The sequence below is a fragment of the Cavia porcellus genome, unplaced genomic scaffold (assembly GCF_034190915.1).
Source record: "Cavia porcellus strain 051 isolate PalLab524CR breed Dunkin Hartley unplaced genomic scaffold, mCavPor4.1 scaffold_5, whole genome shotgun sequence".
NCBI classification, from domain to species: Eukaryota; Metazoa; Chordata; class Mammalia; order Rodentia; family Caviidae; genus Cavia; species Cavia porcellus.
The window spans coordinates 24,854,789-24,867,994 of record NW_026947488.1 but is presented as its reverse complement, the minus strand read 5'-3'; the positions used below and the strand labels follow the sequence as shown (position 1 = coordinate 24,867,994).

General features: G+C 47.8%; 1 protein-coding gene across 2 annotated transcripts in view; it reads right to left on the bottom strand.

Annotated features, from left to right (window-relative positions):
- Window positions 1-13,206, bottom strand: part of Sla2 (Src like adaptor 2) — a 28,795-nt gene that overhangs the window by 10,402 nt on the left and 5,187 nt on the right. For both annotated transcript variants that reach the window (XM_063248403.1, XM_003467742.5), the window contains exons 3-5: window positions 10,045-10,144; window positions 9,649-9,735; window positions 8,964-9,067 (exon numbers count right to left, since the gene is read on the bottom strand). In XM_063248403.1, the coding sequence (XP_063104473.1) occupies window positions 8,964-9,067; window positions 9,649-9,735; window positions 10,045-10,144 (291 nt within the window). The remainder of the gene's footprint in view (window positions 1-8,963; window positions 9,068-9,648; window positions 9,736-10,044; window positions 10,145-13,206) is intronic.

Sequence of the window (13,206 nt, the reverse complement as noted above, 5' to 3'; positions counted from 1 at the left end):
TAGTTACTTAAAGTACAAAAAATGAACACAAATGTAATTCACTAGATTAATATACCGAAGGAGAAAAAAATCATTTTGAAAAATCCAAGCTGAGCATACTGACTGGTTCATACCTGTAATCTCAGCATTTGGAAGGCTGAGGCAGGAGGATCACTACAAATTGGAGGTAAACCTAGACTAAAAGTGGACTATATAGTGAGTTTAAGGCCATCCCGAACTGCATAGCAAGATCCTATCTAAAAAAAAAGCAGAAAATTCATTTTATAGAATTTAATACCTACTTTAATAAAAAAAACCAGAAAACTGCAAACACTAAAGAGAGTCTCCTGTTGCTACTGTAACAAATTGCTATCAGTTTACTGGTTTTACATGGCAAATTTATAATTTTATAATTCTAGCAATCAAGATGTCTAAAATGAGTCTCACTGAACTGAGAAGGTGTCAGCAAGACTGGAGTCTAGCAGAGCGCTCATTCCTTCCTCTTTTCCAGTTTTTAGACGCCCTCTGTATCTCCCAGCTCCCTTCTTCCATCTTCAACTTGAGGGACCCTTGTGATTATACGGGGTACATCTGGATAACTCCAGATAATCTCCATCTCAAAATCCTTAATTTCAGGCTGAGGTACAGGTGAGTAGTCGAGCACTTGCCTAGAATGTACTGAGCCCCAGGTTCAGTTCCCAGCACCCTGATGCGAGTGTTATTTAAAATCTTTAACTATGCAAACTCTTTTTCAATATTAGGACTTAGAGATTAGGACTTGAACATTTTGAGGGAGGCCATCATTCTGCCTACCATAGAAGGTGGCTTCCTCTTGATACAGAGCTTCTTTGAGAAGTCTGTATCATACTTAATGGAAAATATTGAAATTTTCCTTAAAAGAATGGGAACAAGTTGGGTATGATGGCACACATCTGTAATTGTAGCACTTGGGAGCCTGAGGCAGGAGGATCAATGGGAATTTGAGGCCAGCCAGAGCTACACAATGAATTGAAAGCCAGCCTGAACTACAATAGGAGACCCTGTCTCAAAAAATTAAAAAGAAAAATGAAAAAAATGAGAACAAAGCAATAATGTTACCATTTCTACTCAGTGTTCTATTAGAAGTCCTAGTGAGTGAAGTCAGAAAAATAAAAGGTATATGGATTGGAAAATAATCAGCAAAGTTGTCAATTTATAGGTAGGATGATCATTATAGGTACAAAATCCTAAGGAATCCACAAAAAAAGATACTATAACTAAAAAATGAATTTGACAAGGTGATCTAAAGTCACTGTCTTTGAAAAGTGTAAAGATCTGCTTTTGTTGTGCCTGACTTGAGACTTGAACTCTGTGCCATTGAGAGAAGCCCCTCTCGAAGCTCTTCACAGTGTACCCCACTTGGGCAGTGCAGCTGCTTGCTCACTGAAGATTCCCAGCACCATTCGGACAGTGTCATTTCAACCAGCCCATTCTTGTATTGAATAAATCTGATAAAATGTTCATTTTTAAGAAAAATTGTTGTTTTTATACTTCCTATTATATTATCTTGTAAAAGTTAACCCAACAATATGCAAGTTTTGGTCAGCCTCTATTTAAATCATTGGATTGGTAAGGGGTTGAGTTGTACTGTGACCCCGAAAAAGCCCTGTGGTTGAGAGAGGGCGGCAGATCTGAAAATAGGCCCAGAAGGCTAATCAACCTAGCTGAACTTACAACCCAGACCTCACATCCTCTGCCTGCTCTTCAGCCACCTGACTCTGGCCACTGTCACCACAGTAATTAGAACCAGAACGGGAAGCTACATGGAGGATCCAGGATCCAGCTGGCAGGCTCAGATTAAGAGGCCAGCCCTGCCAACCTCACAATGGGGCATCTCACCAAGGCCATCTGTGACTGGCCTTGGCCTGCCCTGCCTCTCTGGAATCCTGCTGATCCTTCCTGCAGCAGCCAGCCAGTCCTAGATACCTACTGCTCTCCCAGTTCTAGGAAATCTGTATAGCTCAGACTACCTGGGTTCAAATCCCACACAGAGGATGGGGATTTAGCTCAGCGGCTCAAGTGCTTCCCTGGTAAGTATGAGGTCATGAATTTGATCCCCAGTACCAAAAAAAAAAAAAAAAAAAAAAAAAAAAAAAAAAAAAATCCACATTGTCATACACTGCAAGGCCCCTGTGGGCCATACTTATTAGCTGTGTCTGTTAAGGCACAGCAGCTGACTGGTCTATTTCTTCACCTGTAAAGGGGGTAATGATAGTCCGGGTCTTCCCAGACCACCATGGGGATTCATGTGAAGCAGGTAAAGCATTCCACAAACTGGCACATAGCCAACACTCAGGACCCAATATCTGGTCTCTGCCTTTGGTTACATTGTTCCTTTTATAAGGAACATTCTTCTATAATCCCCCCTCTTCCTTTGTGTGTGCATGTGTGCATGGTACTAGGGTTCAGAGTCAGAGGAAATTGAATTATATCCCCATCTTTTTATTTATGTTTCTCTTTTTTTATTTTGAGACAGTCTTATTACATTGCTCAGGCTGGTCTCAAACTTGTGATCTTCCTGCCTCAGCATTTGGGTAACTAGGATTACAGGCAGGTAGGTACTGCAGTACGTGACATCCCTGTCTGCTTTCTAAGACTCAGTTCTCAGACAATTTCTTCTGGAATGTCTTCCCTGCTTAGAGAAACATCAGCTACAGGCTCGCCGGCCACAAATGCTCTGTGGCTCAAGTGACCTATTCTGCCATCTCCTGCCTCCAATCTCACCCCACAATCACGAGCCTCTCAAGAGTGGTTCTGATTTACCCCCTGCCACTCTCCCAGCACAGCAGTGTCACTCGGCACCACCCTGATTGCTCCCCTCAGGTACAAGTCACACTCAACCCTCTGCCCTCTAGGGGCAGTCAGGAAGCCCAAGTCTACATTCAGAACACATCTGGACTGTGGCCAGACGGAGTGTCCCACAACACCCGCCTTCCTTTCCACTTCCACCTCATCTATACAGAGGTGGTGGGGGCACGTCAAACTTTTCTGTCCCATTTAAAATCACTCTGAAGTCCTCACCCAGCTAGGTGGGGTAATGCACACCTATAATCCCAGCATTTGGGAGCCTGAGGCAGGAGGACCTCAAGGACTACATAGTGAGTTCTAGTCAGCCTGCACTACATAGTAAGACCCTGTCTCAAAAACAACAATAAATATAATATAATAAAAATAAGAAAGTCCTCGCTCATGACAGGCCTGCATGATCTACTCCTCCTTGGATCTGCCCCAGGCCCACAGGCTGCCTGCTGATGGCCTGCGGGAGGCCTTGGTGCACACACAGCCCTTACTGTATCCTCTTAGCAGCACTGCTGTAGGTTTCTGCAGGGCACTTGTCATTGTGGACACTTTCTGATGTTTTGTTCACTGTTCACTTGGCCAACCAGATTGTCAGGGATCTTGCTTTGTGTATTGCCAGATCTCTGCTATGTAAAACTCTGCCTGCTAAGCTTGATATGGTGGGCAGGCCTGGCATCCCACCACTCAGGAGACAGAGGTAGGGGAGCACAGCAAGGCCCTGTGTAAATAAAATTGTGCCCAACAGTCAATACTAAGTATTTGTTGAAGAAATGAATGATTGTCTGATAACCATTCAGACAGAGCTGTGACTACAAGCAATTTTTGTTTGTTGCTTTTGTCTTTTTTTGTGGGGTGGGGGACAGAGAGGGTCTCACCTTGCAGTTCAGCTGACTGTACTCACTATGTAGCCCAAGTTGGCCTCAAACTTGTGGCGATCCTCCTGCCTCATCCCCTGAGTGTCAGCATTACAGGTGTGTGCCACCAAGCCTGGATCTCTATGCTTTAAGCAATAAATTTAAGGGTTGGGAATGTAATTTAATAGTAGAGCACTTGGTTAGCATGTGTGAAGTCCTGAGTTCAAACCCTAGTACCGGGGAAGACTTACTATAGCTGCAGAAGGGGTCTTTTTAAGATGCCATAGGAATTGAGAGCAAAGAGAGGACACTAGGACCAGTCATGAAGGATGAGTGTGCATCTGCCTGCAGGAGAGATGGAGGACAAGGTTTTCCAGACTAGGGGGGACTGTGTGTCAGAGGGCAGCAGTGGACAGAACAAGATGTGTTCATGGAGCAGCTGGCATGTGAAGTGAAAACCATGGCTGGATGCTAGGTGTACAGAAGATCCACAGGAAAAAGGCAAAGGACAGTACAAGATCCCAGATTCTGGAAAGCTCCAGCAGGTCTATGCAATGTCACATTCAGTGTCGTTGGGATTAGTATTCCAAAAAGGAAGCCAGGAGGTGGTGCAAGGGGTTGGGTTAGGGGCTGGGCATGGGAAGCAGCCTAGCAGGATGCCACAAACTTCCTCTTTGGAGGCCTCAGAGAAGCTGCTCCTCAGGCCCTTCTGACTGCAGCCTTAGGACCAGAGCTGCGGCTTTGGCCTGGCAGGAAGAAGATGTTCAGGAAGACTTTCCGACTTCCAGGACAACACTGAGCACCTGGGAGGCAGGAGCCTTGTTTGCTCATCAGTCTCCCTTACAGTGCCCAGCACGGAACATACACAACAGGACAACAGGGAAGCAAGGGGGTGACACTGTCCGTACCTGTCCCTAATCCTGGCACTGATTTCTGGAGCAGGTTCGGTGACCTCTATAAAGTCTGGAGGTACCCTTCATAAACCAAGGCATCAGGCCCAACCAGAGCCTGGCCATGGCTTCCCCAGGTCTAGAAAATGAGCAGGTAGGACAGAGGGAGTCTGGGAAGACATTATCTCTCTTTTTTGTTTTGGTATCAGGGAACGAACTAATGACTTCACACTTGCCAGGCAGGCTGAGCTGTACTCCTAGCTCCTTACATTGTCTCTTAGTACTTAATTTGGGGTTCTTTAGAGGAGAACTGTGTTTTCAAACTTAAGAGAATAGAAGAACCATCTAGAAAGTTTGTGTAGAAAGTACATTTCTGGCCTCTGACCCCAACAGCCTGATCCAGTAGGTCTGTGGTGAGGCCCAAGAGCTGGCATTGTGAACACCCCAATTCCTGTACACTCAAATATGAGAACCGCATACTGTATGTGACGTCATTCAGGCCTCTAGAGTTTTGGTGTCAAGCTTCCTTTTGATCACAAACCACAGAATAAAGTTTTATGCTGTGGCCCAGGACTTACTTATAAATATCTGAAATAAAACTTTCACATGACATTTGCTCTAACCCCCATCTTACGCCGGGACTTCTGCTCTACTTTACTACAAACACGGATGGTCCAGCCTTGACGCTACATGAATAAGATTTTAGATTTCAGTACCCAGGGTACATTCCTGACCAATTAAATCAGAGAGCTAGGAGTGGGGTACAGTCACTTGCAGTTTTTAAGTGATTCCAATGTGCATCTAAGGTCTAGATCAGCAGTTATCAAAAGAAGTCCCCAGGCCAGCAGCATGAACATCACCTGAGAATTTGTTACAAAGATACATGCTCTGACCCCACCCACACCTAACTGAATCAGCAACACTGGACATCTGGCCCCAGATGTTTCTATTGTTTGTTTGTTTATTTTTGAGACAGGGTCTCACTATGTATCAGGTGGGCCTTGAATTCACTATATAGTCTAGGCTGGCCTTGAACTCTTAGCAATCCTCCTGCCTCAAATATGAGCCTCCCAACTGCTGGGATAATAGAAGTACATTTCTCCTGCTTGGGTGATGTCTTTATTTTTACAAGTCTAGATGACTCTGATACAAACCTAGGTTAAACTAAACACACTGAACTGAATGGATTTCTTGACCATGACTGGGTCATAGCCTACAGTTTAACATGTTTCCACTGGGTTGTACCATCACATGTCCAGTGTAAATGTGTTACACACTGCTCAAAAGGAGGCCTCCAGTGACAGGATACATTCAACACCAGGAAAACATCTACTTTTCCTAGAGGATTGGCATCTGTCTTCTTTTGTTATTGGATTTTTTTTTTTTTTTTTTGGTCTTTTTGAGACAGGGTCTTGCTATGCAGCTCGGGCTGGTCTTGAGCTCACTTTGTAGCCCAGGCTGGTCTCGAACTCACAACTATCCTCTTGCCTCAGCCTCCCAGAGTGCTGGGATTACAGGCATGAGCTACCACGCCCGGCTCTGTCTTCTCCTTTTGATGAGAGATGTTCCCTTTTGGTATTAGCTATGGGAACCTTTCCTTAATCCTATCAATTATGTGGATCTTTTTTTTTTTCCCAATCAACTTCAGAAAGAAATTATGTGGATCTTTTTTTTTTTTTTTTGTCTTTTTCTTTTTTATTGGTACCAGGGATCAAACTCACGACAGCACACTTGCAAGGCAGGCGCTTATGCCGCTGAGCTAAATCCTCAGCCCCTAATTATGTGGATCTTTAAAGTCATTTTTAAAACTTTTTTTTAGGGATATGGTCTTGCTATATATTTCACTATGTATCCCAAGATGGCCTTGAACTCATGGCAATTCTCCTGCCTTAGCCTCCCAAGTACTGGGATTACAGGTTTGCGCCACTATACCCACTTTATTATATTTTATTTTATTTTTGTCTTTTACCTTTTTATCGGTACCGGGGATCGAACTCACGACTGCCTGCTTGCAAGGCAGGTGCTTATGCCGCTGAGCTAAACCTCCAGCCCCCTTTATTTTTTTTTTATATCCCCACTTTAAAATCTGTACTTTTTTTGGTGGAATGGGTGGAAGTATTATGGATTGAGCCCAGTATTGAGTTACATCTCCAGTCCTTCTTTACTTTTTTTTTTTTTTGGTGAGTGTTTGTGAGACAGGGCCTCACTACGCAGTTCAGGCTGGTCTTGAGCTCACTTTGTAGCCCAGGCTGGTCTTGAACTTGCAATGATCCTCCTGTTTCAGCCTCCCAACTGCTGGGGCTACAGGAATGTGACACCATGCCTGGATCCTCCTTTACTTTTTATTTTGAGACAAGATCTCACTAAATTGCTAAATTTCCCAAGTTGGGCTGAGAACTACAATTTGCAGTTCTCCTGCCTCAGCCTCCTGAGTGCTGCAATGATAGGTGTGCACCTACATAATCAGCTTCCCTTTGTGCATGTGTCTTCTTGGGAAAAGAACACAGTGGTGTCAAGGTGTGGTCACTAGACTCTGGGCTGAGCCAGGCCAGAGAAGGGGCAGGGCAAGCCATCTGAGCACTGAGTACTTCCTGTGGCTTCTCTAGCTAGCTGGTCGGTGTGCAGGGCCCCTGTCCCAGTCAGTATCACTGCTGTGGTTTCCTGTTTGCAGCTGCTGCACTGGGGCCAGGCCCCCTTCTCCCAGCCAATACGTCACAGTAGAGGTGCCAGTGCTGTCTGCTGTCTGAAAATTAGCAAGAGGGGCTGGGGAGAGGTCCAAAGGGAAGGAGAAGAGAGGCAAAATCAGACTGGATGGGGCTGGGAGAGGGTTGGGGGACTGAGATAGAGAACTCCACAGTCAGGGCAGGCACAGGAGCTTTGCCTTCTGTCCTCAGTGCCTCTTCTCTGAGCTGTTACTATGTTTAAAATTCCCCCTCAGTCCCCTGAGGTCTGTGTGGGGACCTGGAGCCAGATGAATAGTTACCAAGAGATCAGGACGGTTACATCTTGGAGAGGAAGGAATCCTTGGTTAGGGTAGGGGAATCCTGCCTCTCTATGTCCAGGTGTCCAAGTGTTGTATAGCACTGGATCCCCTCTGTAGGCCATTACTCCCACTTTTACTGTTTTTTTTCTGGTACTGGGAATTGAGTCCAGGGTCTTATACATGCTGGACGATCGTTGAGCTACACCCCCAGCCCAGTTTCCCACTTAAATGCAGATTATTATGCTACTGTTGATGGGCTCTTGTGAAAACAACATAAAAGTCAGATGCCAGACTGGCTGACTCCAAAGCCAGGTACTTTGGCCTCCCTATGTCTATCTTTAAGTCATATGGCACAAGCATGGGCAGAATAGTAAGTCTCCAACAGAGCTGTATCCCAAAGTGCATGCTATGAAATACTGGCTTCCGGTGACCTCGGAGCTCCCTGAGAAAGGTTCGCATTTACCTAATTTCCTTAAGGAGTGGAAGGCCAGTGTATACCACAGGCCTCTTTCCCTCTCTGAAGCCTCCCCACAGCCAGAACTTGAGAAGCATTTATTAAGAGAATAGATGTGGGGCTGGAGGTTTAGCTCAGCGGCATAAGCTCCTGCCTTGCAAGCAGGCAGTCGTGAGTTTGATCCCTGGTACCAATAAAAAGGAAAAAGGCCAAAAAAAAAAAAAAGAGAGAGAGAGAGAGAATAGATGTGAGGGAATATTCCTAGTATTGTAGGATGAAAAGCTGCTGTGTTCAAAAGCATTTGGAGGGCTGAGGATTTAGCTCAGTTGGCTCAAGAGCTTACCTGGTAAGTGTGAGGTCAAAGAGTTCAATCCCCCAGAATCAAAAAAAAAAAAAAAAAAAAAAAAAAAAAAAAAAAAAGGAAATGCCCAGAAGTCCTGAGTGAACACAGATTATAATTTTCAGTGTCAGAGAAATTTTACTATCAGAGGATATGATTCTCAGTGTCCCCCCAAACTGCCCATTGCTTCTCTTCTACCTCTAAGTAGGTGGCCCACAAAGCACAGTCTCTGTCCTGCTATGGTGCTAACCTACCTCTGTGAGTAACAATTCCTACTACCTTGGGAAGAAAGTACAAGCAAGCTCCCTGCCCGGTATCACAGATCTGGACTATGACCCTGCTCACCTCTCCTAACCAGTCCTGCAAGGGCAGCTCACCCCTCACCCAGACAACTGTGCTGCTGTAGGAACACTCCTGTAGGAAGCTGCCTTTGATTATCCTAGTTAGCTGCCTTGTTCTTACCATCAAGGCCTGTCTTCACCACCACCCCCCTGCCTGGGCCCCCCAGGACCCCATGGAAATCTGGGCTTACTGAGAGATAAGGAGTAAGGGACATCTTGCTCTCGCTGGGTCCTCTGCTGAGGCCACCCTGACAGGAAGGCCTGGGCTGGCCGGGCTCACCCACCTCTCCTGCTCTGGCTCTCCCGGACGAGGAAGGCCCCTCCAGGGTTTCCGGGCAGCAATAGCAGTTCCTCAGCTTTCTCCCGGCTCAGGCCCTCATACAGCCACCTAGGGGAGCAATGCAAAGGGACAGGGTCAGCCTGGAGGCAAGGTGGGACTTTATTAGGATCTGGCTCCTGCTATCTGTGGCCTTCCCTCCCTTGCAGTCTATACCCTGATCCCTTGGCCTTGGGGCTCTAGGAACCCAGGAAGATGACCTCATGGGGTCAGCCTCAGTTTTTTTGCTGAGACCTCATTCCCAAGGGGCCTTTAGAGTGATCCCAGTACTGCTATCTCCCCAGTATCTCTGTCCATCCACCTTCTCAAGCTTTCACCTCTCATGTTTTCTTCCCTAAAGATACTACACAGACTGTGCCTGTCTCCTGCATGTCCCTCCTAAAGTTCTTCACTAGATCCGGGCCACCCTCCAAACTCAGACCAGGACATCTCCTTTGTGGGGCCTTTGTAAACACCTTCTGTGGGGGACAATCTGCACTAGAATTGATTGTCATCTGTGTCTCTGAAGGGCAGGGCCAAGCCTGATTCTCCTTATTCCCCAGCTTTTCTCAGTACTGGTCAAAGTATAATGGAGAATGCTTGTGGGAAGAACAAACAGGAAGGTGCACAAGGCAGGCCTGGGGGGCACTCACCCGTGGAAGATTTTGGCCACATGCACGCTAGGGACTCTGTACTCTCTGCCTGAGACTTGTGACAGCACCGTCCACCAGTCTCCATCCCTGGAGAGAAGAAGCAGAAAGGCACCTCTGTCAGAAGAGTCAAGGCCCTGGGAACTGTGCCCTTGGAGTTCACAAGGATTCCCTCAGGCTGGAATTGGCAATCACCTGTTTCCCAGGCCTCCTTGCTCCAGCCATTCCTCCTGGCCAGGGAGTGCAGATGGCCTAATCTCACTTCCTCTCCCTGTAGCTGTGCTGAGCTGCCTGAAACCCACCACGGGGCCACAGTCCTGTGTGTACTTCAGCAAACACCTTGTGCTTTTCTGCTGAGACCCCTTTCCCATTAGTGCATCTTCAGATGCCGGCACTTACTCAGAGATGATGGTCAATGGTTCTCCCAGTCTCAGAGACAGCTCAGTGTGGCCGCCTGCAGGGAAACCGCCCAGGGCCACAGCTGTGGCCTTGCACCTCTCTAGATGAAGGGACAGAGATAGTCACCTTTGTGGCCAGCCTTTGCTCCAGAGATGAAGTCTAGTGCAGTCTGCCTCCCCTCACTCCCCTTCCCATGGGGATCCCAGAGGGAGATCATCCTGGCACTGGAAGCTCTTCCGGCAGGCTCTACAGAGCCTAGGGCAACCAGAAAGCTTGTGGGGTTCCTGTGGAGGCCTCAAGTTCATGTGGCAAGAGGAATGGAAGTTTTACTGAGGTCACTTTCCAATAATGGTGGACCAAAGGGTCCTGGAAGGGCTCCTTCCCCTCCTGAAAGTCCTAACTGTGACCCTATTTATTTATTTTTGAACCGGGGGTCAAACTGAGAACCTTGCACTTGCCAGACAGGAGCTTATGCTGTTGAGCTTTATCCCTGGATGTGACTCCTTTTTATGTACAACTTTTCACAGTTTGATTTTTCTTGGCGGGGGGTAGTGTTTTCACTTTTTGAGACAGGATCTCACTTTGTAATCCAGGCTGCCTTGGCTGCCTTTGACCTCACTTATATACCTCAGGCTAGCCTCAAACTCACAGTGATCCTCCTGTGTCAGCCTTCCAAGTGCTGGCATTACAGGTGTGTGTCACCATGCCTGGCCTTCACAGAGACTTTGAGGAAAGGATTCTGCTGCATGGAGACTCAAAACCTATAGGTCTGGGGCTTCAGCTCAGTGGTAGAGGGTTATCCTAGCATTTGGGAGGCTCTGAGTTCCATCTTTAACAACATAGAATAAAAACAAAAACAAAAACAAAACTATGGCTCTGAGCAGGGTTCAGTTTGGACCTGAACTCAGTTTTTGAGTATCATTGGGTTTGTAGCAGCCTAGAAGAGTGGGAAAGGAAGCTCAGAAAGGGGAACGGCTGGCCCTGGGACCTGGTGATATGGAGCCCCTGGGAAATCCCACCCAAGCATGTGCTGTTGGGACAGGAGAGAAAGACTGCAGGGCTGACCTTCTCAGCTAGCTAACGTGCTCCCCTCTCTCCTGGCCTGGGTTTTCTCGTTATACCTCAATGGGTTTCCTTTCTAGACTCCTAGAGAGGCCTGTGAAATCATGGATGTGATGGGCTTTGTAACTCTCGAGTACTGTGCAGTGGGTGGAGTGGCTTTCCCATGGCCTCTGTCCAGGACAGTGGCTGGAGGTCTGTGCTGCCCCTGAAGAAGGCTCTTGTTTTAGTCCTGGCCCAGAGCAGTTGTCCCCCGTGTGTGGCCGATCACGGGCCCACCTTCACTCTGCCATCAAGCACTGTCAGTCCCTGCCTGGGTCCTTATGCATCTTTCCCAGCCCTCACCACCACCCCGGGGTAGTTGTCTCTAGTCACCCCCTCAGGGTACTGTAGTCCTGAGGCCCTGACAGGGCACTCAGTGTGGGAAGCTAGGGCACTAAGAGAGCCTAAGCCCTGAGCTGCCCTGGGAGCAGTCCTGAGGATGTGGCGACTATGAGACCCAATTCTGTGGTGCAGATCAGGTGGCCAGCAGGTCTGGCAGTTCAGGACTTGCTTTCCCATCTACCTCAGAAATCAGCCTGCCCAGTCCCATAAGTTGTCCCCTTAGCTGAAGCCTGCCTTCAGTGGCTGCTGAATAGTACTTTGCCCACACCCCACCCTCCCTGTCCTTCCTCCTGAGCTTCTCCAGAAGGATCCCTAAAAGAGAGACTGGTTAGCATAAGAATGTATCAAGCTACCAGAAACAGTCAGGGATGGGCTGAGGATTTAGCTCAGTGGTGTAAGTGCCTGCTTGGCAAGCCCAAGGTTGTCAGTTTGATCCCTTGTACAAAAAAAAAAAAGAAAAGAAAAGAAAAGAAAAGACACAAAGAAACAGTCACAGTCACTCTGAAAAGTTCATTGGTCTCCTAGGTGCTCCCAAAGGAACCAAGATCTCAGAGTGCCCTGGGATGCCCTCGAGATGGAGCTGGGACCCCAGGAGTGGGAGAGGGGAAGCAGATGACAGACAAGGAGCCAGGGTAGAGGCTGAAGGGTCTGCTGTGGATGGAGAGTGAGACTGATTGGAAAAAGAACCCTGTTCCCACACATTGCCTGGACATGAGCAGAAATACCTGGACAAGCATGGTGGGGGAGTTAGGGGCTCCCTAGAACCCAGATGCTTTCCTTCTCCTAGCCCTCTTTGCAGTCCAGTGCAGGCCAGGCCACCACCCAGGAAAATGCCTGATGCTTGAATAAACGATGCAAGTCTTTCTGAGGCCACTTTCTAGTAATGGTGAGACAAAGAGGCCTGGAAAGGCCCCTTTCCCTCCTAAAGTCCTGGTCTTGCCCACTCCACCTGACTGGCTCATCTTCACCCTGCATGAAACACCTACCAGACCTCCCCCTTTGCACCCTTAGCCCCTATAAACACAGTCACCACAGCTAACACACTGGCGTTGACTGTTGGTTTAGCGCCTATCTATGGGGCTTGAGAGTCCCTGAAAAAGGGACTGTGCCTGTTTTATCTATTCTGTGTCCCTAGGCCCTACCATATGGCGCGGCACATGGTGGAACCTCAGTAGGCTGAGTCTGGCAGCGTGGCTGAAGTACAGCTGGCTCCTGGAGAGGGCTGCCCTACAATGGTACTCCTGCTGAGTGAAGGCAGAGCCGCCCTGGGAGGCCCGCCTTCAGCTGCACTGTGCATGACTCAGAGCAGCCCCAGGACTGCTGGCTGTGGCTAGAGTCAGAGGAAACCAAGGTGGAGGTCTGTGTGGTTTCCCAGTCTCTTTTTTTGCAGGACCTTTCAGTGTAAGATGTGGGGACTGCAAGGGGCCACCTACTTACTACAAGTGTCAACACGGGCCTAAGGGTCCTGAGGGAAACTGGTATTAGAGAAATAAGGGGCTTGGGAAGAGGACAAGGCAGGAACCCCTGACACTGTAGGAGAATATTCAGGCTGGGGACACTCTGGCCTTGGATCCATACATCCAGCCATCTGGGTGTGGTCTGTAGTGCAGTTTAATTGCCCGTGTCCTCTTCCTACAAGTGCTGCTTGGTTTGGAGAAAATCTTGTTATCTACGATGTTATGGTCACCATGGCTTAGCCACAGTACTCAGATAATATTT